The sequence below is a fragment of the Humulus lupulus genome, chromosome 7 (genome assembly GCF_963169125.1).
Source record: "Humulus lupulus chromosome 7, drHumLupu1.1, whole genome shotgun sequence".
In the NCBI taxonomy this organism is placed as follows: Eukaryota; Viridiplantae; Streptophyta; class Magnoliopsida; order Rosales; family Cannabaceae; genus Humulus; species Humulus lupulus.
In genome coordinates, this window is record NC_084799.1 from 201,811,298 (window position 1) to 201,836,853 (window position 25,556).

Here is a 25,556-nt window from a genome sequence, read left to right on the forward strand (position 1 = left end):
TGCTTAGTATTCCCTTCGACTCTGGTCGGACCGGTGTTTAACGCCCAAACGTGACTTCCACTTAGCGGTGGTTGTAGTATAGATCGGACGGTCGATTCCACAAGGAGGCAAAGAAATAAAGTTAATCAATAAATAAAGTTTAGAGATAAATAATATGAGGAAAATAGAACAAATGATATTTTTGAGATTAAATATTATAAATGAAGATAGAATAAAGTGTGATGTAACAATATGTAACAAGTAAGAAGGATCATGAGTCATAAATATGCATACTTATTTATTTGAATCTTTGATTCACAAAAGTTACACAAATGAGAAGTTCACATCCCAACTATTCATTTGGAAGATTTAACATTGAAGTACAAATATGTTTTACAAAAATGTATTCAAGTGATTATTATTCTTTACCATGGAAAGATGAGATAAATTTTATGAGAAATCCAAAAATGACATTATACCATTGGACATAATGCAATAAAAGATTGGACATAAAACCTAACACAAATATTACTTTTACCATTTATAATATACATAAAAAGAGCATGACTAATTCTATATAGATTTAGCAAAAGTAAATATATATGAATGAGATGGAGAAAATGATAAAGATATTATCTATATTACTTTTACTAATTTGATAATACATTGAAAGTGCTTGACAAAATCTATATACTATTAGTAAACATAAATATAGATAACAAGATGAAGAAATAGAGATGAAATAAAATAAATCACTCAAATATATAAACTTTAAGCACATGGTGAATCAAAAATACCAAACAAAGTCATAGTGCATATAGGATCATCCTAACCTTCCTAAGAAGGTTAGCCTATTATGCTAGACATTCTCATGAAATTCTAGAGAAAAAATATGAGAAATGAGACTAAAATTTGGTAGAGTTTAGCTACCTAAAAATTACATAGAAAATGTGAAGAAAGAGTTCCTATTTATAGAAGGAGAAAATGACTAAAAAGAAATTAAACAACAAAATGGGGTTTACAAAATAAATCTGAAATATTAATAATAAAATATAATTTTGAAAAATAAAATCTTATTATAAATATTAACCTAGTTATTTTGGTGTATGGTCAAAATACATTTTTTCTAAAGCACCAAAAAAAGATGAGCTTTAAAGCTCAAAATGACAATTTTGCAAGGCCCAATACCCGCAAAATATGGGTTGAAGGTGGTTGGTGGCATAATCTCTGATTTGATCAATAAAAACCAACAGCCCCACCATGTGTTCATGTATATGTGTGAAAGAGAAAGAGAGGAAGGAAACGATAGAGAAGTTAAACAAAATTTATATATGTACCATACTACTCCAACCATAACAGTAATAAAGAGCACTATATATGCTTGTGTGCATATAAACATAACTGTATGATGTAAGATATATATAAGATCCAATGGCCTAGAATCTAGATGACACTCATATTATATGTGTGCAAGGCAAACATGTGATTAGGCTTACTAAAAAAGAAGCAATAAAGAGCATAAATGGTTGTGCCAATTCATTAGTCTGAAATAGTTTGAGAGATTAAATAAAGAGCATGACCATGTATTTAGACTAAGTCCAACAAGCCATAAGAAACTCAAAAAAGAGAAACACAAATAGAACACCACAATAAACTAAGCTACAAAAATCAGCAGCAGAGTGTGCTTTATGATCGAAGCCACTGCCAAAAAAAAAAAAAACAGAGAGAGAAAACACAACAGACTAAACTTGGAAGTTTTATTAACCAACAATTCTGGACCAAAATCATTGTCAGAGAAGGATCCCTTCTAGTTATGAATCAAATACTATTTTGCAACATCAAGAGAGATGTTGACAATCCCTTTAACACAATCCAAACCCAAACACAAATAGAGATATTGACACCTAGAATAAACAACCAAACAAAAAGCTATTATGCAGCATGTCTGTTTTAGTAGTCAGGATAGCTTTTCCCAAAGAATAATTGCTGTCTTTGTAGACAGAATTGTACAGTAATGGACAAATACACAATTGATCAAGGTATTGGGCTTCAAGGGTAGACAAAAGTTAATTATTTGATCTCCAAAACGATTTGTAACCACTAACCAGTAAAGTACATATGCTATAAATATAGAGAGTGAATGTATCAGAGAGTAACAATTCCACTACAATGACAGTAAACAAAATGCACTTAGAATTGACAGTAAAAAGATGGAGAGACAAAATAAAACTATATTCATTAATGGTTCAAACTTAACATAAAAAAACATATTCCAACTCAAATGTCCAAAAAAATCATCATTTTCATGTGACTGAAATTAATTGGAAATGTTTATCACATTAAATAGAAATAAAAAAGAGGAAAAATCAATAAAATGCGTGTTGCATATCTAAAACCAGAAAACGAAATTGAATTGAACTTACTTTCTGCTGCTTCTGCAATTCTTCTCATAAACTCAGAGTTTACAACACTAATGTACGTTTCCTGGCCTAGATACCACGAGTTTAGATTGTCTATTCGAAGGTTCCACATGCCACTATTGTCTAGAGAAATCAAAATTGTTGTCCAAGCTCTGGGAAAGACCTGTAACCAGTTGAAAAATCATTCTGTTAACAAGACATGATTCACTTCTGACAGAATATGGCTCTTGATTAAGGGAATTCTGGTGCAACGACCTAAGAAAATATGAGCTAAATATTAAGCTAACTAAATGCAATGCTACAGAGCACACACCACCAAAAAATAAATAAAGAAACAAAACAGCAATAGCAAAATCAATAAGCAAATAGCAACATCAAATGTCAAAATAAAGTTACATACTGTATTCTACTAAGATAAATACACTTGAATAATAAAAAAATAGAAAAAAAAGTATTAAGCATGCTTACGTGTCCAAGAATAAATCTGCTAAAGCACTGCGCTTGATATGTTCACCCTTCATGGCAACATCTGTGAAAATAATCTGATCTGGTTGTACACCTCTTTGAACAGCATCTGGAACACCAATAGTTTATCATAGAGGTTGATTAAAAAATGGCATCATAGAAATACGTTGATTAAAAAATGAAAGACAATCATAGAGGGAATCGAAACCTGCTGGCCATTGTCTCCTTCTGTGTGGATTAGAATTTTCCCAATCTTGATTCCCTTACAACATGCTCTCAGAGCATTCTCCATACTCTCACCGCTGTAATGACAAGAATAAGTGTGCAATGAGAATATATCGAATTAGTACATTGTGAAAAAGTACAGCTTTGAATCTTATTTTTTGGCCCAAGAATATAAATCCTCTAGAGTTTGCTTCCAAATATAAAATTTATATGAAAAACTGACAAAAAAACACATGCCACAATTGCTTTGCGAAATTACCTCATGATTATAGACACACCACATAATCTCTTACAGAAATCTATACCAGTATACACGGACTATGCGAAAGACAGGAGATGTAAATTAGCTATCAGCAATTACAGTCTCAAGAAATTGGACTCTCTTAGCGAAATCAAAATTAGAAAAAGAAAACAAAATAATGAAGGTATCATCTATACAGCATAAACTAACTTTAGTCTTTGAACAGCAAACATGCATATGAAGCATGGGTCCTAAACTGTCATATTAGGACAGTTAATATTAGATTTTCCTTTTTAGAGATTTGCAGTACTGACAACATAATGCTTTGCTTTTCTAATATGAGTAGTGGCACTTAATTGTTGAGGCTAAACAGTTAATGCCCTCACATTCAGACAAGAAGCTAATGTTACTCATATGCTAAAAAATTTCCAATTTAAAAAAAGAAAAAAGGAAAAGTTACAATATGATAAGTAATTTTTCACATATAAGCTGAAGGAACCCATTAAAAATAAAAACTGAAAGGGACAAAGAACTAAAAAATTCCATTTGACTGTCAGCTTACCAGTTGGAGTGACCACCTGTGTTTCTGTAAATGGCAGATGTCCCAGACCATGCTCAACGACCTGGTAATAATTTCAAGATCATTACTCATTGACTAATCCCATTCTCAAAATGCAAAACCATAAATAAACCATTTTCAAAATATATGATTCCCTCTATGCACATAACAAGGTTTTGCAATCTATCACATAAATGCAAAATCAAAGCAAGGAACAAAGACAGATATAGAAGTTTGTCATGTATTCTCATTAGTTATACAAAAGTGAGATCTATACATATGTATTTGCTTAAATGCATATATAGTTCAATTAATTAAATTAATCAGTGGAATTAGACCTTTAATTAAAAACATTTCAAATTCAAATTCTATCAAAATCATAATGGGAAAACTTATGTATACTCTAGACACGCCTGTAATTGGTTCATGAATTTATTATGCATAAGTTGTATACTATTCACCTTTGAAAAATCTAGAAGAACAACCTGAATATCAATAAATACAATGACAACTAATCAATATAAAACAATTAACTAAAACATAACGTCAGCAAACCAATTATAAGTGTAATTTGTAGTGAATTTATAAATGAAATACTAAAATTATCATGCAACAAACTTTAGTCTAATTGGTAAAATATATACAAGTCAAATTAGCATTTAAACAAAAAAATATAATAAGTACATATATATATGTATATATAGATGCAAGATTAGTAAATTCTTAACCGATGATTTAAAATTACTTCTTTCCCACTTCTAATGCTCCAAACATAAACACTACCATCACCATAACCTATCAATTTTTATTTAGTAAGTCCATGAAAACAGAAAGCAAATTCAGCTTTTTAATGGATTGGATTTGAGTTATATTTCTACAATACATATCTTGTTCTAACAAAATTGGGATTTATTGAACCTTTTCTGATAAAGAACTTGACATGAATTTAGTGAATACACTACTAATTATGAGGTATTAACTAAAAATCAATCATGATAGAGAGTGCCAAAGGCATCAATTGCCTTAGTGGACATGTAAAAGACCCTGTCATAGAAAACATGCTAAAATAAATCAGTTGCCTTAGTGCCAACTCTAGATGTTGCAATTGTGCCAAGCTCTGTCATATAATGTAGAGTCCAAGAACTTTACTTAGCTAGTTAGATAGTAGTATTATAGTATTTATAGTATTATCTTTGTAACTGTGGATTTTTGGTTCAGACCGGGAATTAATTGGACACTCATAGTAGTACTTATAGATTTTCTAAGTTTAACCTATAGTTTAAGAATATTAATTTTAACCTAAGGTTTGATTATATGACTGATATTAAGGATAATATTTATTATACTATAAGGTTTAGATAAGGACCAATAGGATTTTAAGCACATGTTATGAATGGGTGATTAAGGATTAAGTATTTTTGAGGAATAAATTTAATAAGGGGTAAAGTTTGAATGCTATAAGGTCAGTCAGCAGCTTTGAATACGTTGAGGGCTTAGTCAAGGCTGTTTACTCCATTCAAACTTAGCTAAAAATGTGTAATTTCATGTTTAATTAATCAGCGTGTGCCGATATATCGCAGCTATAGGGGGCGATATATCGCAGCACGCAGATACGGAAAACACGAGACGATGCACGACAGCCTCGGGCATACTGGCCCAGGCGATATATCGCCTCCTTCAGTATATTTCAAAAAAAATTGAATTCTTTTTCCTTTCAGCCATTCAACCTCTTGATAAGTCCAGCACCTTTTTGAACGAGTCTTCAGCCTCTGCTGAACGATTATTCAAATTATTTTCACCTAAAAAGCTATTATTTTTATTCAAGTAAAATTTAGATCCTTTCATTCCTAAACTCTATAAATAGGACCTAGTACCCAGCCATTATTCATCTTTTGCTCTAAGTTCAGAGGCTGCAAGTGCTAAGTGAGTGTGAGAGTGTAAACACCTGGGTTGGGGAATCATAAGCTTGATCACTATAAGCTTATCAAACACTTGGGGAAGTAAGGTTTCATAGTATTTCGGTTCGAGGTTTAGATTGGTCTACAAGTCTTCAAGGTATTTCTATACCCTAGTTCATTGGTATTATGTTATTTCTTTCTCATAGTCTTCTACTCAGTCTTCTAACCTTATTCTTATTTTGGTTAGGAAATCTAAGAACTTACGCATAAGTTTTTGGTAAGTATGTTTCTCAAAGGTTTAGTCATTCCATTCCTTCCATTCTTTTCATTACTTTTTCTTCAATCTACTCACCCTGTTATATATGGTTTTAGGAGTGTTCCAAAAGTCCCAACGCTGTCCTCTTATCCCGGTAACTTTGATAAGGAAAATAGGATAGAAATGCATATGTTATATGTCTTATATGTTATCTTATGTTTCTTATGTTATGATAAGTGTTATGATATGTATGTTTGTAGGCTTGGGCATATGACCTATATGACTAACAAGACCCCAAATAGATTATGGGCATATGACCTACTTAGCTAGTAGGACCCCACTAATCTCATGGGCATATGACTTGTTTAGTCTATGGGACCCCAAGTAATAATGGTCATTATAGTATGTGTATGTAATAGGTGTTATGTTATGTCTTTATGTTTCTTATGAAATTTATGTATGTGAAGTATGTGTTAGATTTTCCATGCTGGGCATTAGGCTCATTCCTTTTTATTTATATGTGCAGGAAAATAGCTTTTAGTGGCGGTAAGGTTCATGGATGCTTGGAGATTGTGTATCGATGGTGAATGGATTCAAGGAGTCGAGAGTTCGATTTCGAGGATGCAGTCTTTTATTTATGGGTTTATGTGTAATTTTTCCGCACTTTCTATGTAACTCCTTTATTTTAAATTATGTTTTGTTTTAAAGACAATGGGATCCCATATCCTACTTGATATTTTATGAGAGTAATCTTTATTTCAATAAGTTTCCAATAATGTTATGGTATTTTCGCAAATGTAAGTTTTATTAAGGATTTGTATGTATAGTTTCGTTAATGGTCCAAAAGTCTAGAGTAGTGGGTCATTACATAGAATCATTGAAAAATATTATTTATCTTCCAACATCTTAAGATATGTCATTTTTCAATGATATTTAAACTTTCTAGACTATAAGAAATCACCACTAATTTGACAACAAACAAACATGGTGCTAGCTAAGCTACTTACAAGAAGTCAAGCAACAAGATTCCCGACCCAATTAGGAAGTAAAACAACACAGTTTTAGAAAGACCACAGTACATTCCATGATGTTAGTAGCTAATGGAATTCCTCTAGACTGTTGTAAGAGTGAACTTTAGAATTGAGTGCTCTATATGTCAAAAACTCTTAAAAGATTACACTATGTATATAAATAGATTCAACAAGGGGAAAGCAGTAATTTAGCAGCATTGGACTGGGATTAAATTTATATATAGGATATGTAGAATGTGGTTCCACAAATTCTCAATCTCATGCTTCTTTGGCATCATCTGTAATATTCTTTAGAAGTAAAAAAAAATGATAATCAGAACTAATTAAGTTGTGATACTCTATATCTATGAAGTACCCTTTAAATAATTAATTGCTAGAAAACATAAAATCTATAGCAAAATAATTAATTATTTAAGAGGAAAAAAATAATAGAAAAAAGATACATAGAATATGTTACCATCAACATATATAGAGCCAAAATAGCATTCCATGTGAATAAAGGAAAGATATAAGTAACAATAGCTACTAAACCTCATAATGAACTCAAATGTGTATATGTGATGCTCAATGTGAGTGTTAAAGGAATGAACTCTTATTTTGTTATTTCAAGCTTTGGTTCTATTGGGAGATGCATCAGTCAACATATTCTTCTATCCTGTTTTTTTTTTTTTTTTATCTAAAATATGTAATAATTTTCTTCCTTCAACTTATTTATAATTATTACAAATGGAATGCACACCAGCATTAGTACTATAGCCTCATGAATTCTCAATTTTTATAAATGTTAAGATAGTTGACTACTCACCTTTACATAACTAAATATAGACATATATATATATTTATAGAATAGCATATATAAATTGGTTTTTAATTTTCATTCTCTTCTTGTCTTTCTATTGGGAATTTTTTTCAAACACCTTGAATGCATGAGAAATAAAATACTGACTACCCAGCCAAAAAAGTCTCAGAATTACAAAGATCAATCATAAATGGATCTAGCAAAACAAAAAAAAAACAGTAGTAAATTAACTACATTCATAGAAGCTTAGTTTCATAAAATTGAAATCAAACTCTATAATAAAAATAAGACAGACCCCAAAAAGACAAGAAAAGAATGAAAATTAAAATTAAAATCAAACTACATTCATGGAAGCCTAGTTTCATAATATTGAAATCAAACTCTATCAAAGATTGGTATGGCAAGAGATCCGATCACATATCAAAGATCCCAAACAATAGTAAAATTAGGCATTTTAGTAAATAAAAAAAGTTATAGCATTTGATAACTCTACAAAATAGAGTTATTTTATCACTTTTTATGTGCTAATTGTTGCTTAATTCTTGAGTTTTTAATTGATTTATTCAGTTTTTAAGTAATTTTGAATTTATTAGGTTTATTTTAATTTTATAGATTTTTGTGTATTTTTATAGTTATATTATTGTAAAATATTATAGTTTAATTATTTAAAAATAATATTGTTAAGTTAGGAGTAAAAAGATTGATTATTGAACTTAAATGTAAAATATAAATTAAGTTATAATTAATATTTTCAAATAATTAAATTGATTTATTTTAGAGTTGAAAATATTGTATTATGATTTATTTTACATTTATTTTGTAGGGAATGTATGTTCTTAAAAAGAAAGAAAAATGAAGGACAACATGACATTTTCAAGAAAGCAAAACAAGGAGTTGGCATTTATAAAAAAAAAACTTCATTTGGGCCCAAGCCCAACAGCCTCTCCAACAGCCCCATGTAGCTCCTCCACCTGTCTCCCACGTTGCCTCCAGCTGAAGCTCTCCCTGCAATGCGCCAGCTGTCGCCTCCAAGAAGCTGCTAGATGAAGAGACTCTCCTCATATACATCTCAAAACATGCGCCAGCTGCCTTCCATGTTGCCTATCAATGAAGCTCCTTCAGCTACATCTCAACACTCACGTTCAGCAGCATCAACAAAGCAGCATCACATGATGCGTGAACCCAGGCCCAAATTCCACCATCAGCCAGGCCCAAATTCCTCCACAGCCAAGGCCCAATGCCAATTTTCTCCCAACCAAAGACAACAGCCACAAAAAACCCAAAACTCACATTTTTATTCCCAATATTTTTCACTCAAATATCAATTCACTCTTCCCTATTTTTCTTACCTAAATAAACATTTCTAATTCATTTTTTTTACCCTAGCTTTTCACTAATCTTTTACCCAACCAAATATTTCATCTTTCCAATACTCTTACACTTACTCTATTTATCCTACCACTTCCCAACACAATTAAATTAATCAATTTATTTATTTTAATTTGATTAATTTAATTTCCATATTTTGCCTATAAATAGAGTCTTGTAAGACCATTTGGGGGGCTCTTCTTCTTCATCTTTTTTTCAACCTCTTCTACACATATTTTTCTCTCTTCTTTTCACTATTTTCTCTCTACCATTTTCATCTTTTGAAAAGCATGTCAAGTATGTTATTTTGTAATTTTTATTTCAATCTAGTTATGAGCTCCTAATCTTTTTCAAAGGTTATTAAGATGATGATGAAGCAAAATGTAACTAGATAGTATTTTTTGTTGTATGTTGATTTCCCATTTGTACAACATTGTTTATGGATTTTTCTATCAAAGATATGCATTTTTCATCTAGTGTTGATTGTTAAAGCATATTACACTTAGTTCTTCATTATGCAAAAATATGATATTCTTTGATTAAATGTTTTTCATTAAGTTGTTCACATCTAATTCTTAGAGCATAAGTATCATATTTTGCCTAAACATAATCTCTTTGATTTTTTGTAGTTTCATTAGGTTGTAACACAACTAATGCTTAGAAATTATATCTTATATAAGTGAAGAAAAATCCTACATTTTTTTAAAGTAACTTGTGCTTGAATAGAAAATGTATTTTGAAAAAAAAGTATAGTGTGATTTATTTCAACTATATCTAAACTTGGGAATCAATATACTTATAAATACTATTGAACTTGCATTTTGTGGATTCTAATATCTTAATAATCTTATTTTACATATCTCATTTGAAAACCATTTTTCTATTTAATCTTAAATCTTTTTATTACTTGTCTTTTATTTTTCTAAAACAAAATCTCATCAAATATTTGGAACTAGGTTAGAATATTCTTGCTTTGTTTGAAATAGTTTCTTTTGGTGTTAGTCAACTCCCATGAGTTCGACCTTGTACTTACATGAACATTATATTCTGAAACGATTCATGCACTTGCGAGTTTAAAATTTAAAACATACCCGTTTTGGGTCCAACAGCATTCATCTCAAGGTGATCAGTAGAGCGAACCCAATAAGTGTACCCTAAACTGGCTGTAGCTTGGAATCTCAAGGTGATCGGTCTGCTGCTTGTTGGTGGATTTGCCATGTCCCAAACTGCCCCATAGGCTCTGCGCATGGATTTCCATTGTTTGGTATCCTCCTGCACATAAACAAATAGCATTGGCTCATCAATCAATTTATTGGTTAGTATATTAGTATTAAAGGTTAAAATCAGTTTTCAACTTTTTAAAAGACTTATTTTATACATTGAATAATTTCCAATGGTATAGCATATTTCAAAGAGACCTTTTTGGACAGTTTTAAAAATGGTGTTGAGTATTATTAAGCTATATAAAAAAATGAAGGCGAATCAGTAGGATGACAATTTCAACCTTGTCTCCAGTGTATATATCTCTCTCAGTTGCAGCAACAAAAACTGTTTTCACCAAATCAATTGCTTCTGCTTCAGAAAGTGGAGTGACAGCATCCTGTCATTGCAAAGGATTTGTGGATCAGACAAAGGCAGAGTAAGGACCATATATGAATGGGTAATATAAACTTGAGGTCAAAGAATATACCTGAGCAGGCAATATAAGAGGGCTGGGAGCCTTTAGATGCTTATCCAAAACAAGCATGATAAGTGTTGAACCAGAATCTTGAGAGCTATATCCAACCTTCTCGTAGGAACCAACAACAACGTATGTGAAGACACAACCCTTGCCTATTGAAATAAATACATCTAATTAGCATGCAGAAAGGTCATCAAACAGGCAACACTAGAGTTTTATCGATTACCTTCATTATCGAGACCACCTATGTAACGACCCAAATTCACTAATAAGGCTTAAGGGCCTTGATTAGTGTGCCGTGAGGGCATAATGGGAATTATGTGTGATTTTTATGACTTAGATGCATGATTATGATTTTAAGCATGTTATATGACTATGTGTACTATGTTATGTGATAATTATGATATGTGAATCGTACCACGTGGGTGCGGTGATACCAATGTGATGCACGTGTCAAGACGGTCCTAGAAAACTAGATAATGGTAACTGGTGATTTGGTAACTTGTGTGACTGTTAGTAACCATAGAGAGTAACAAGTTTTGTTAGAGAGGTGGTAGAATTGTAAGCCAGTAAAAGGACAAGTAAGCCCTTGAGGTCTAGTTAGAAAGGGATATTAATAGAGGGATAAATTGGTCTGTGGCAGTAAATAGATGAGTTTGAGCTAAAGGAAATACATTTACGTATAACATTTTGGGAGTTGGTTTTATGCTGAATATTGGAGACCTAGAAGTAGAACAAAAGAAAGATAGGAAAAGGGAAGCTGAACTTTAGCTCTTGGAAGGAGAATCAAGGGGTGTTTGAAGTTATTAACCAAGCCTAAGCCAAGAAAACTCAGAGGTAAGGATTTAGCTATAATATGTTTAGGTTTCAAGTCTGGTTTTTAGATGATGAATATGAATTGAAGCAAGTTGGTGGCTGGTTTTGCATGAATTTAGAGTTGGAGTAATCAAAAGGAGAAGGTGATTTGAAGCTAAAGTTGAGGAGAATCCAAGCTGAGTTCTTGACTGAGGTAAGAGTGTATCATGTTTAAATTTTCGTAGCTGTTATGGTTTAGGAATCTAAAGGGGCTGGTTTACACATTTCTCAAGCTTTGGTTCAAAGGTCTGAATATGAATTTAAGTGTGAATTATGTGGGTGATTGTGTAGTTGAGCTGGATTATAGTGTTTATAGGTTGTTGGTTGGTCTATGTGGGGTTTTAAATAAGTTTTGGGGCTTGGGTATGAAGTTGGGCTGATTTGGAGTGATTTGGGTTCAGGGAAAATGCAGGGAAACCCCAGATTTTCTGGGCAGGGCGAGTCCCCTGACATGCTGGGCGCCGCGGCGCAAGGCCAATTTCAGGATAGGAATTTTTGCAATTTTGGGCCTTTGCTCCGGGGGTTCGGGGGATGTCTTCGGTGTATAGTTTTAGGGATTTGGGGGTTCCGAGAGTGTGGGTTTGGTTCCGGGGAGGTAGCTTTGGATTGATTAGTGACAAAGGATGTTTTATTTGTGTTGTGATTAGGACTTTGGAGAGGCTCGGGGTAGAGGACCGTGCTCGCGGCTTCGTGGCATCGGAAACCAGTGAATTGAAAGGTAAGAAAACTGCACCCGATTGTATGATTGAGATGGGACTAAGTGCTCCCGAGGATGGTATCGTGTCAACGTTGGTATTATGCCATGGGACATGTAAAAGCGGCCTAAGAGTGTCGTACATGAAATTAGCGCACAGAGCGTAGATTGGCCACTGGTAGCCAAGAATAACAGGATAACAGAGGGAGCAGCCTATGAGCGCTAGCCCTGGTTATCGTTTGTGAATTGTGTATTATGAATTGAAATGCCTAATATGTGAAATACTTGATTGTACCGACTGATGATATATCTGAGTTTATGAGATGCGATATGAGTTATTGATTTGTTTGTTAATTGCTCATGCTCTATGGTTGTTGTGTTTTCTTGCTGGGCCTTGGCTCACGGGTGCTACGTGGTGCAGGTAAAGGCAAGGGCAAGCTGGACCAAGCCTGAGGTGGAGAGCTCCGAGGTGAAATGTGCATAGCCAGCTGTTCGATCACCATGGTCGAGGAGTGAGTCAGGACAGGGATTACCTAACTGCTCGTTTTGCCTTAGTATGGCTGGTTAATGTATTTAAACCTTGTAACTTTTGTAAATAGCCTTTAAACTGTTATTTTTGGGATCCCGTGTAAATAAACAATGTTTCTTAATGAAAACGTGACTTTTGAGACCAAAACACTTTTAACCCTAGTTCCTTTACAGTTTCAGTAACACGATCTTATACTAATGCCTTGGTTAGCAAGTGTGGCACTTTATAAACACACAGTGTAACGGTCTTGGCTATCCAGGGCGTTACAACCTAAAACATTGAATGAGTAGTAAGGAAAGAAACGTTTGTAGTAGAGAGTGTTTGGCAGAAATTGGGCCATAACAGGGCAGCTCATTTGTTTGTTATGTTGATGTTGATAAATCTGACGAAATATGATATACGTTATAAATAGATGAAAACGAAAAGGAAGGCAGCTACCTAGAGGGTCAATCAAATACCTCACACTCACTCATGAAAGTATTTTAAAGTGTGCAGATATCTTAGTTTATTCAACTTGGTATTACTACCTGAGGCCTTACCATATTTTTATTGAAACTCCTTAAGAGTCAACTTTGTAAAAAAATACATATTCTTTTGTATTTTCTAATATAATGTTAAAAATAAAAATGATATGTTATATAATAGTGTTAAATAGTTTAAAAGAAAAAATAATTAGTTTACTCATAGGTTCTCTTACAAAGAAGTTGAAGTTCATTTTTCTAGATTAATTTGAAATAATATAATTCTTAACAAATAGATATGATTTAAATTGTATTTACACGCACCTTGCACGTGCTATATAAATGTATAACAGAAACAAGTATAAAGAAAATAGACAATTTACACTATTGCGCCAACACAACAACAAAACTTACAATTACCGGCGGAGGATCCCGCCGGTAATACATGGTCAATCCGCCGGTATTATATATTACCGGCGGAGGTCCGCCGGTAAAAACCCGCCGTTAATAATCGGTCGGTATTATCACCATTACCGACCGACTGACACCATCCGCCGGTATTGTATTATTACCGGTGGATTAATAGAGGTGGGACCCGCCGGTGATGTGCAACGCTGACCCCCGTCTGACCCGTTTATTACCGGCGGGTTCCGCCTCTAATAATCCGCCGGTATTAAATTACTAATATTAAAATAAAACAATTAATTTTTTTTTATTTCTTAATAAATATACATATAATACTTATTTAAAAATAATAATAATTAACATATATTATAATTAATAACACAATTAATATTCATCAAACAAAAATAAAATTGTAATTAATCATAAAATTAACTTAATAAAATACAAATTGTCTCATTTTAATTACATATAAACTAATTATAAAATAAACTTAATAAAATACAAATTGTCTCATTTTAATTACATATAAACTAATTATAAAATAAACATAATAAAATTTCAGTCTTAATATAATTAAAAAACATAATCTAATTATTATTGTTTTGATCAGGCCAACTTGGTGTAAAATATTCGTTAAGATCAATATCTTGATCACTAGTATTAGGGCGCGGCAACGGTGGTGAAGCAAACTGTGGTGCTTGTGTAGTGTGATGCTGCGAAGATGACCTAAATTGTCGAGCATGTGGTCGCGGCGAGGGAGACTGATGCAAAAAACTCTCAAACTGACCATACCTCTGCTGTTGCGACGAACTCACAAATTGACCATACATCTGCTGTGGATGCTGCTGCCTAGGATGTGACGTCTGAGATCCTGTAGGGAGGTCGGGTAATAAAAAGGAGGGGACTGGGAGGAGCGTCCATACGTGTTTGGATAATTCTGTTGAGGTGGATACACATGTTGTTGTTGTTGTGGCATCGACCAAGGAGGTGGACATTGAGAAGATATACCACCTTCAGGTTGTGATGGTAAATATCGTTGGAGAAGGCTTTCAAACCACGACTCAGCTTCTGTACTGGTATGCTGAGGATTACCAGATGGACCTTGTTGAGATTTCAACATCCGGATCTCTTCACGCATTGACTTCATCATTTCCGCCATAGTAGTCATGTCTTCCTGAGGTGTATGAGCAGGTTGGGCCTGTGACTGACTTTGACTTGTGGAGCTGGAAGCTGATTTTTTCCCTTTGCCTTTGCTGTAACCTACTCCTCTTTGAAAGTCAGACCTCTCCCCAAGTACTTTACTCATAATATCGTACTGATCGATCGACGAGGATTCAGCAGCAGATCCAGTTTCAGATCCCTCCGTCGGTCCTTGAGATTAGCTTTGAAGTCGTGCCCTCTCAAGCTCTTCCGTCATTTTTTCCTGTTCATAAAAAGTGTTAGAAACACATCAATAACATAGTTTAATGAAAATAATAACACAAAAGTTTAAACTTACAAAAGTTTCTCGAGCTGTGTCGTTGACAAAAACTTTTGTCGATTTTCTCAAATGGCTATTTTTCCAAGTATCAATAACATGTTCATCAGGGTTCGCCTATACAAATTTAGAGATAGGAAGTTAGAATGTAAAATTTTGTTAAATTAAATTAATATTTTTACTTACAAATTGGTGACGCTTAGCTGCCATCGATTTTGTGCCTTGCGTCGATGTATACTTCATTTCTTTTCTGTTTTTCTTGTTTTGGTTGGATCGCGCGATAAATTTTGGGCTCAAAAACAACTGAACAATATCTTTCCAACTCTCCTTGGAGCAATGGTCAGGTGGGGCAACTAAAACACTCTGCAAATCTTCCGGATTAGAGTAATATTTTTTGAAGTGAGTATGTCTGATGTTCTTTCTCTCAGAATATCTTTTGCGCATCTCTGTGTAGATAGTTTTCATAACTCTCTCGGGTTCTGGATGACCATCAACATTATAAAAATACTACATTAAAATTAACACGTTAGTTTAGTTTGTAAATGATTTTAATAAAAAAATTATACCACAAGACTTGTTCTAAATTTGTACCTTCATCCTTTGTACGACTTGTTCCTTAAATTGTTGAGGTACATCAGCGAAATCCAAGTAATGTCCTGGCAACAACAAAGTGACTTGGAGGCCTATCTCGCGGACAAAAGCTTGGTCCTCCAAGCCAACCACTTTTTCCATCCTAGGATCAAGCTGAAGATCTAGTGGTTTCCCAGCATTTCGCCTTCGAATTTCAAGTGGCTTCGAATTAGCCAGGCCACGACCCTTTCTTCTCGGCACTTCAGCTATCCACATTTTGAAGAATAACCAAAATTTGAAATTTTAATATTATATTTAAACATTCGTTGAGCTTGACTTTCAAGCTATGAGCAAAATTTGAAAATTATTATTAACCTGACTCGCAGGAAGAGGGTACTCTACTAGGATCTGGCAGGTCTAGACCTCCACCATCTCCGCCGTGAGAGGTGGCTATATCTGCTGACATTTTACTTAGGAACAAAAATGATTAGTTAGTATTAAATTGTTAGTTAGTATCAAATATCACCAATGGAAATGAACATCATGATTACAAGTCTCATATATTATATTATAAACAATTGTCTTTATTACAAAAATATAAAAACTAAGTAGAATAATCACTATCACTTTCATCATTAATTAAATTAACATCAATCGGAGACACATGATTAACATCATCTTCACAAATATCAACTAGCAATTCATCTTCTTCATCGACTTCTTCTTCGCCTAAGTCATCATTTATGAAATTTTCTTCTAATTGATCAGCAGGTGAATTTTGTATAGTGCCAATATATGTTGCAGGTTCATGAGATTCCATAACCAACTGACCGAGATCCACGGTCAACACAAAATTTGATGAGTTTCTGTCATGTACAACATCAACATCTGCATCAGCTTCATCGTCCTTGATGTCCCAAATTTGACGGTGATTGACATCCTCAACAATTTTCCAGTGTCGGCCTCTAAGTAGATCATCGAGATAGAATACTTGCTTAGCTTGGCTAGTAAGTATATAAGGCTCATCTTTGTACCATTCGCTACTGACGTTTATACTGGTGATATTATTTTCAGTGATTGTTTTCTTCTTGCTTGGATCAGTGTTAAACCATTTACACCTAAACAATGCAACTGAATATGCACCAGTGAAAGATAAGACCAGTACTTCTTGAAGCGTGCCATAATAGTTAAAACCTTCAGTTCCCGCAACAGACACTCCACTATTTTGTGTGGTGCGCTTTTGATCTCGGCCATAAGCGATAAATCGAACACCGTTAACTATACAACCTTCGTAGTATGTTGCCAAGTGATCTGACCCAGATGCTAAAGCTAGCAACTCATCACCATTCTCTAAAGATCCTTGTTTGTGCAAGTCATATATCTAAATAAAGTAATAAACCTATATTAGAATGATAAAAATATCATTACAATAATAAAGGTTTAAAAATAATCTCAATTTTACCTTCTTATGAAACCACTGGCGAAAATTTTTCTTCTGTAAAAGATTATGATCACCATCTGGGAATTTCAGTTTGATCTCTACTAGGTGTTCGCTGTAAATTTGAAAGCTTTGACTACATTAGATAAAATAATTTGGAATAAACATAAATTTCACTTTAAAGGGAATAAACTTACTCTAAGTAATCCTGAATTTCGGGTGAATTGTTAATGATGAACCATTCAGCCATTTCACGAGTCGCAAGATCGAGAGGCTTGAGAGTTCCCTTTGTTAGGGGACGACATTGAGATTGAAACACAGTAAGGTGTCGTGGGACATACACCTCATCTTTATTGCGATCAAGACGATTAAATTTAGTTTCAACCCCTTTGAAATACATCGAACAAAATGTCATAGCCTCATCAGCGACATAGCCTTCAGCTATTGACCCTTCAGGACGAGCTTTATTTCCCACGTAGTTCTTCAATTTTTTCATGTACCTTTCAAAAGGATACATCCATCTCATAAATACCGGTCCACCCAAAATTGCTTCTTCAGGCAAATGTAAGACCAAGTGAATCATTATATCAAAAAAAGCCGGAGGAAAGATCAACTCCATCTTGCACAATATCAAAACAAGGTCTTTTTGTGCTTCCTCCATATCTGTAACATTTATAGTCCTCGAACATAGTTGCCTGAAAAAACTACATAGTTCAGAAATGGTGGTCGATATATCTTTTGGGAGAAACTTGCGAACACCCACAGACAATAATCGTTGCATTATAACATGACAATCGTGGGATTTCAACCCAATGATATTTGTTTCATTCTCGATTACTTTTTTCTTCAAATTTGAACAAAAGCCATCTGGAAATTTCACTTCTTTAATAAATTGACAAAATTGTTGTCTCTGAGCAGGAGTTAACACATAAGAAGCATGCGGCTTCATCAACTTTCCACTCTCATCTTCATAAATCCATAATGATTCCCTTACCCCCATCTTCTTCAAATCATATCTTGCATTAGTGGTGTCCTTAGACTTATCATTGTCCAAGATTGTGCCGAGGAGACTATCGCACACATTTTTTTCGACATGCATGACATCAATGTTATGTTTTAAAATGTTTGTACTCCAATAATCAAGCTCGTAGAAGATGCTTTTTTTCCTCCAATTTCTATCTTCCGCAACTCTTCTACGTTTCACACCTCCAAACTGCAAGTGTTTTCCAGGAACTTGGGGTGGAAGGTTGTTCACTTGTTCTAATATTTCCTCACAAGTAAATTGTTTAGGAGGACGTCTTCTCTCAATTTGTCCATCAAACTCAGTGTTCCTTCTCATTCGATGTGTACTGGGCAAGAATCTTCTGTGACCAACATAAGATGTCTTACCGATCACTCGAATGGAAGATGTGTCTTCATTACATGTAGGACAAGCTTTGTATCCCTGACCACTCCATCCAGACAAACTACTTCGAGCTGGAAAATCATTGACTGTCCATAAAAGGGCTGCGCGCAGCTTGAACATAGTGTTGGTCGTACTATCTCTCGTAACAACTCCGTTAGCCCACAACTCATTCAACTCATCCACCAATGGTCTTAGAAATACATCTATGTCCTTACCCGGTGATTTTGGACCAGGAATAAGGATGGTCAGCATCAAATTGTTGTCTTTCATACATAACCAAGGTGGAAGATTATAGTTCGCCAACACCACAGGCCACATGCTGTATGCGAGGTTCATGTTGCCAAATGGATTAAATCCATCAGCAGCTAAGCCTAAACGGACATTCCTAGGATCACTTGCAAAACCAGGATGATTGACGTCAAAGTTCTTCCACGCCGTCCCATCCACCGGGTGTCGCATCACTCCATCATCTTTCGATTTCCCAGTGTGGTGCCATAGCATGTCCTTCGCTGTAAGCCTTGAGCTGTATAGTCTTTTCAACCGGGGTGTCAATGGAAAGTAACGCATCACCTTATGCGGCAACTTTTTTCCTTTAGTTTTTTCAAAAGTAACCCATCGACTAGTTCCGCAAACTGGACATTCCTCTTTGTTTGCATGCTCTTTGTAAAATAAACAGCAATCATACTGGCACACATGAATCGACTCGTATCCCAACCCTAATTTCTTCAATCTCTTTTTAGCCTCGTAGTATGTTGATGGAATTTTATTTTCCTTCGGAAAGGAAAGCTTTAACAACTTCAATAATTCATCGAATATGTTGTTAGGAATCTTCCCTCTAACTTTCAAATGTAATAGCTTAGCTAAGAAGTTAAGGGAAGAAATCCAATCACATCCAGGATACAACTCAACTTCAATCTCCTCAAATAACTCGTCGTAATATTCACTTGCGCCACTATTGTCTACTTGCTCAGTTGTCGGTAAGAGGAAGTCCTCCACTATAGGAATCATCTTGTCAACTTCATCATCATCAACTACCTCATCAACAACATCTAGTTCTGTTTCCCCATGATAAATCCACCTCTCATAACCTTGATAAAATCCCCTATCGAATACATGTGCTTCGACAACAGGTAAAATTTCAAGCCTGTTATTTATGCATCTGACACACGGACACCTAATTCTTCCATCAGAATCCTTATATTCCGAGGCCATCCTCAAAAAAGATTGTAGACCATTCCAATATTCTTGACAAGCACGATTTCTCAATGTTGTCCAAGTCTTGTCAATCGCCATCTAGAGTGCTACAAGAGTCTGTGAGTTTTAGTAATGTGAATAGGAATGGATAACAAAAAAATTTGTTATCATTTTTTAAATCTTATGCAATATTATAATATCTTATGTTATTTTATGATGTTTTATTATATAATTTTATTCACATTAAAAAAAATTCATTTCATTATTTTATTGTTAATACTTTAAACTTATCATTTATGTGCCGATATCCCTCTAATCGATGGTTGTAGTAAACAACCATCAATCACAAGCATACCGGGACAGAAAAAATAAATTATTATAAGATATGTAGTAATTTTTAATTAATCATTATTAATTGTAAAAAAATTTATTAAATAAATTTTTTAATTTCTATATTAAAATAATTTAATAATAGTTAATATTATTAATTAGATAACATTAACTATTAAATTATATAATTAATAATATTAACTATTTAATTAATCATTATTAATTTTTAAGATTTGTATTAAATTAAATTAAATTATTCAATTAGATAATGTTATTCAATAAAAAATTAAATTAAATTATTTAATTAAATAATGTTGAATCAAAATTTTATTATTTAATTAATTAAAAAATTAAAAATAAATTATTATAAAATATGTAGTAATTTTTAATTAATCAATATAAATTGTAAAAACTTCTATTAATTTTTTTTATAATTTCTATATTAAAATAATTTAATATTAGTTAAAATTAGGTAATAATATTTAATAAATAAATTAAAATAATTTCTTAAAATAATTTATTATTTATTTAATTAATCATTATTAATTTTAAAGAATTATTAAATTAAATTATTTAATTAAATAATGTTGAATCAAACTTTTATTATTTAATTAATTAAAAAATTAAAAAATAAATTATTATAAGATATGTAGTAATTTTTAATTAATCATTATTAATTGTAAAAAAATTTATTAAATAAATTTTTTAATTTCTATATTAAAATAATTTAATAATAGTGAATATTATTAATTAGATAACATTAACTATTAAATTATATAATTAATAATATTAACTATTTAATTAATCATTATTAATTTTTAAGATTTGTATTAAATTAAATTAAATTAAATTATTCAATTAGATAATGTTATTTAATAAATAATTAAATTAAATTATTTAATTAAATAATGTTGAATCAAACTTTTATTATTTAATTAATTAAAAAATAAATTATTATAAGATATGTAGTAATTTTTAATTAATCATTATTAATTGTAAAAAAATTTATTAAATAAATTTTTTAATTTCTATATTAAAATAATTTAATAATAGTGAATATTATTAATTAGATAACATTAACTATTAAATTATATAATTAATAATATTAACTATTTAATTAATCATTATTAATTTTTAAGATTTGTATTAAATTAAATTAAATTAAATTATTCAATTAGATAATGTTATTTAATAAATAATTTAATTAAATAATGTTGAATCAAACTTTTATTAATTAAAAAATTAAAAAATAAATTATTATAAGATATGTAGTAATTTTTAATTAATCATTATTAATTGTAAAAAAAATTATTAAATAAATTTTTTAATTTCTATATTAAAATAATTTAATAATAGTGAATATTATTAATTAGATAACATTAACTATTAAATTATATAATTAATAATATTAACTATTTAATTAATCATTATTAATTTTTAAGATTTGTATTAAATTAAATTATTCAATTAGATAATGTTATTCAATAAAAAATTAAATTAAATTATTTAATTAAATAATGTTGAATCAAAATTTTATTATTTAATTAATTAAACTAAGAAAAAAACTACTAGAAAGACAGCAATTAAACTAAGAAACATAAAAGATTCTTATTTTTTTAATCCCTATATATGAAAAAGTTCAAAGAAATCACCCAATATATATATTATATATATGAATCAATATATATATATATATGAAAGTTACCTGGATCTTCGAGATCTTTGCCCCTAAATACTTTAAATACCAATGAAAGCCAGATGCAAGTTCAACTCCAGTAGTCCCTTTGACTCTGAAAAAAACGTGAGATAAAGCCTTAAATCAGGGTGCATACTCACTGTATAGCAGATAGTCTATTGTGACAAAATGTTACATAAAAAATTTAAATTGAATTTTTGATACTCACTGTATAGCAGATAGTCTATTGAAAATTTGATTACTTCTCCTAGAGACGAAGCATTCGAGAGAAATCTATAAAACCCATTTCAGAATTAGATTAATTACATAAACTACTGCTGACATACTCTTTATGACATTTCCTCAATTAACAAGCAGTGTCGCGTTCACATACAAATGTTGCCTACAAAGACATCAAAAAGCAGAGAGATTTCTGAGAAGGTAGAACTGGTTTGTACTAACTTGTTCTTGCGGTCACCCCTCGACAAAATAAACCGTTCTCCAAGTTTCGAGAAGACTTCCAGCACCTAACACTTCAAAGATCGATTCAAAAACTGTGAGGGAAGGCTAAAAACATGAACTGGGAATTGTCATCATGCATGCTCTAGTTATATTTTTACTTATAAGTTTTTTTTTTTTTTTCATTTGTAAAATCTGTTATATAATTTATATCTTTTTGCAGGGAAAGGTGATTTTGTGACTTGCTCCGCACACAAAAACTCTGAGCTCTTCCACGCAGTTCTTGAGGGTTTGGGTCAGTTTGGAATAATTGTCAGAGCGAGAATCACCCTTGAGCCAGCTCCTAAGAGGGTATGCAAATTAAACTATATAAATACTTTATTAACATGATATACCATTTAATTTTCTTTATTTGTACAAAATGCTAAAATAAGATTAATCTCTACTCTAGAGACTAAAGTGTGTTATTTACGCACATATATGTATATAAATAATAATAATAATAATAAGGTTTTGAATTATTTGGTACTGTGGGTTCAGGTGAAATGGGTACGAATGCTATACACGGACTTCTCAGAATTTGCCCGAGACCAAGAAAGATTAATCAAAATCAACGACAGGAAAGACAAGAACTGTGAAGAAAGATACCATGCATGATGACAATAACATCAGGTAAACTACGTAGACAAAAATTAGAAAACCAAATCAATCCATAAAACAAACAGAATGATAACAGCAATTAAAGATTGTACCTTGGATACAATCTTGAAGACAAAACTTGCGAGAGAAAACCAACGAGAGATCTGTGAGAGACAGAGGGAGTTTTCGGACGGAAGAAGAAGAAGAAGAAGAAGGCTGAAAAAAGGCTCTATATACCATTATTACCGGCGGGTTTCCGCCGGTATTAAAACATCACCGGCGGGTCTCCGCCGGTAATACCACAACGCCGGCGGGTCCCGCTGCATTTAATCCGCCGGTAATGCACTATTACCGGCGGGCCCGCCGCTATTAACCGGCGGTAATGTAATATTACCGGCGGGACCCGCCGGTAATATTACCAGTGGAACCCGCCGGTAATAATTTTGAAACCGTTCCCGGGCATTGTATTAGCGGCGGACAATCCGCCTCTAATAACAGGAAAGTCCGCCGCTAATAAAAAAATTAATTTTTATTTTGATTTTCCCATTATTAGCGGCCGATCCAGTACTCCGCCGCTAATATATTGAACATTACCGGCGGACTTAGTCCGCCGGTAATATTTCCGCCTCTAAAAACTCTTTTTCTTGTAGTGCAAAAAAAGAAAATGGCTACTGATGAGGACGAGAAGAGAAGGAAGAGAGATGGTCCAAGAAACGAAGAAGAAGAAGAAGAAGCAGTACTCAAGTTGGTGAAGAGGTCTAGAGAAAGACTCAAGGATTCTCTAAATAAGAATAAACAGCTTTTGTCTTCTACGACTGGTACTGATCATCATTAATTAATAATGCTCTTCATCTTTCATTTCTTTCTCATTAATTAACCTTTTCAAGAAAAAGAATTATCATCTCTTAAGTATAAAATGAATTGAATTCTCATGTAAGAAATGTAAAATTATTCTTTCTGAATTTCATTTTCTGGTTTGGTCACTAGGTCATTTAGCTTTGACTGCTTCTCTTATTACTCCTCATGTGATAACTGTGAATGTTGGTGAGGTAATAAGCTCTTTTCTTCTTCTTGTTTTAATTTTTTTTTATAATTTTTGTATGAAGCCCTTGTTTTCAGTTTCATATATTAATTATATTTAATTTTTTTTTATTATTTATAGGATGTTGTGACTAAAATAAGAACATTGGCTGCGACTTCTCCATCATTGACCATTCTTTCCGTTGATGGCTCAGTATCTATTGCAAGCATTCGTAATGATCAGTCTGATGAAACTAAGACACATGAGGTTTATTATGTCTCATTTATTACTATATATGTTTGTTGATCAGTCACAATATTTAATTCTAATTGTGTTTCTTTAAATTCTTGCAGGGTCTCTTTAAGATTCTATCTATGTCTTGTTCAATCGAATCTGGTAAAGAAACAACGGTGAATGTCTTATTGTCTGGTCCCGAGTTCAAGCTTCTTAGTGGTGTTGCACGAGTACTACTACCTGCTAGTCCTATTCAGGTGAGACATTTCAATAAATATTCATATATATCATCATTTGTTGCTTGTTGGATTAAGTGTTTTTGGTGCAAAACTTATCAAAATCCAACACTGTTAATCTACGAAAGTATTTTCGATAAATATATATATATATATATATGTGTCAGATCTTTCTAGGCAATTTCAAAAGAGAGATTGGTACGAGTAGCTTCTCCCGTGATGAGAATGGTAACTCATTGGGTCTATTAACCTCATCAAGGGTCCCGGCTAATGCACTTGCTACCTCAGCCAACCTATATGCACCACCAGCACCAGTACACCAACACCAACACCAACGCCAGGCACCAGCACCACAAGAACAAGCACACCAACACAAGCATCAACGTCCTCCTATAAGACCAGCACAGTCGGTGACGCATAAGACCACACCAACACCAATCCCAGCACCAGCATCACACCAGCACCAGTACCAGCACCAGCACCCCACCAATGTCAACACTGTCATCGAAGACCAGGACGAAAGCAGCACCGGTAGCAACATCAGTATCGTATAAGACCAACTCCTGCACCAGCAACAGAGCATGTTTCTTAATCCCTAGAATCCCTTAATTGTACATCTATACGAAGTTCATATTAGGTCTACTTATTATGTATAAACTTTCTCCTTGTTTTTTTATTTTCCTGTGCATGAGTAATTTCTCTAAAATAACATCACGAATATTAAAAATGACTATATATATAAAGCATATGTATTTACACGATCCATGTTTCATTTTGTCTTATAAATTTTTTATTAGAGTAAGAGCATGTACCGCATGTGGAATTTAAGAGAAAGAAGAAGAGAAGATTTCTCAATCTTATTATACATAAAAAAATTATGTCTTTTTACTTTAATATTTGATTCTTTTTCCATAGAAAGAGACATGGATGATTTATTGAGCCCACTGTTGTAATATGTACCAAAATATCAGTGGTAGCATTAAGTTAGAAGGAATTACGTGTATTTTTTGTA

The 25,556-nt window shown here is 32.7% G+C and overlaps 2 protein-coding genes across 2 annotated transcripts; one reads left to right on the forward strand and one right to left on the reverse strand.

The window, feature by feature from the left end:
* Nucleotides 1–1,571: 1,571 nt before the first annotated feature.
* Nucleotides 1,572–15,025, reverse strand: LOC133792593 (uncharacterized). The gene is made up of 10 exons (XM_062230502.1): nt 14,922–15,025; nt 13,786–13,795; nt 13,271–13,382; nt 11,149–11,166; nt 10,932–11,074; nt 10,746–10,841; nt 10,333–10,513; nt 2,868–2,973; nt 1,806–1,883; nt 1,572–1,680 (listed from the first exon to the last, which is right to left on the reverse strand). Exons 1-10 carry the CDS (start codon nt 15,023–15,025, stop codon nt 1,572–1,574), a joined length of 957 nt encoding a protein of 318 aa, XP_062086486.1.
* A 7,326-nt stretch (nt 15,026–22,351) lies between these two features.
* LOC133792594 (AT-hook motif nuclear-localized protein 1-like) lies at nt 22,352–24,815 on the forward strand. Its single transcript, XM_062230503.1, has 7 exons — nt 22,352–22,409; nt 22,638–22,765; nt 23,607–23,871; nt 24,041–24,102; nt 24,216–24,341; nt 24,428–24,565; nt 24,804–24,815. Exons 1-7 carry the CDS (start codon nt 22,352–22,354, stop codon nt 24,813–24,815), a joined length of 789 nt encoding a protein of 262 aa, XP_062086487.1.
* Nucleotides 24,816–25,556: the final 741 nt, after the last annotated feature.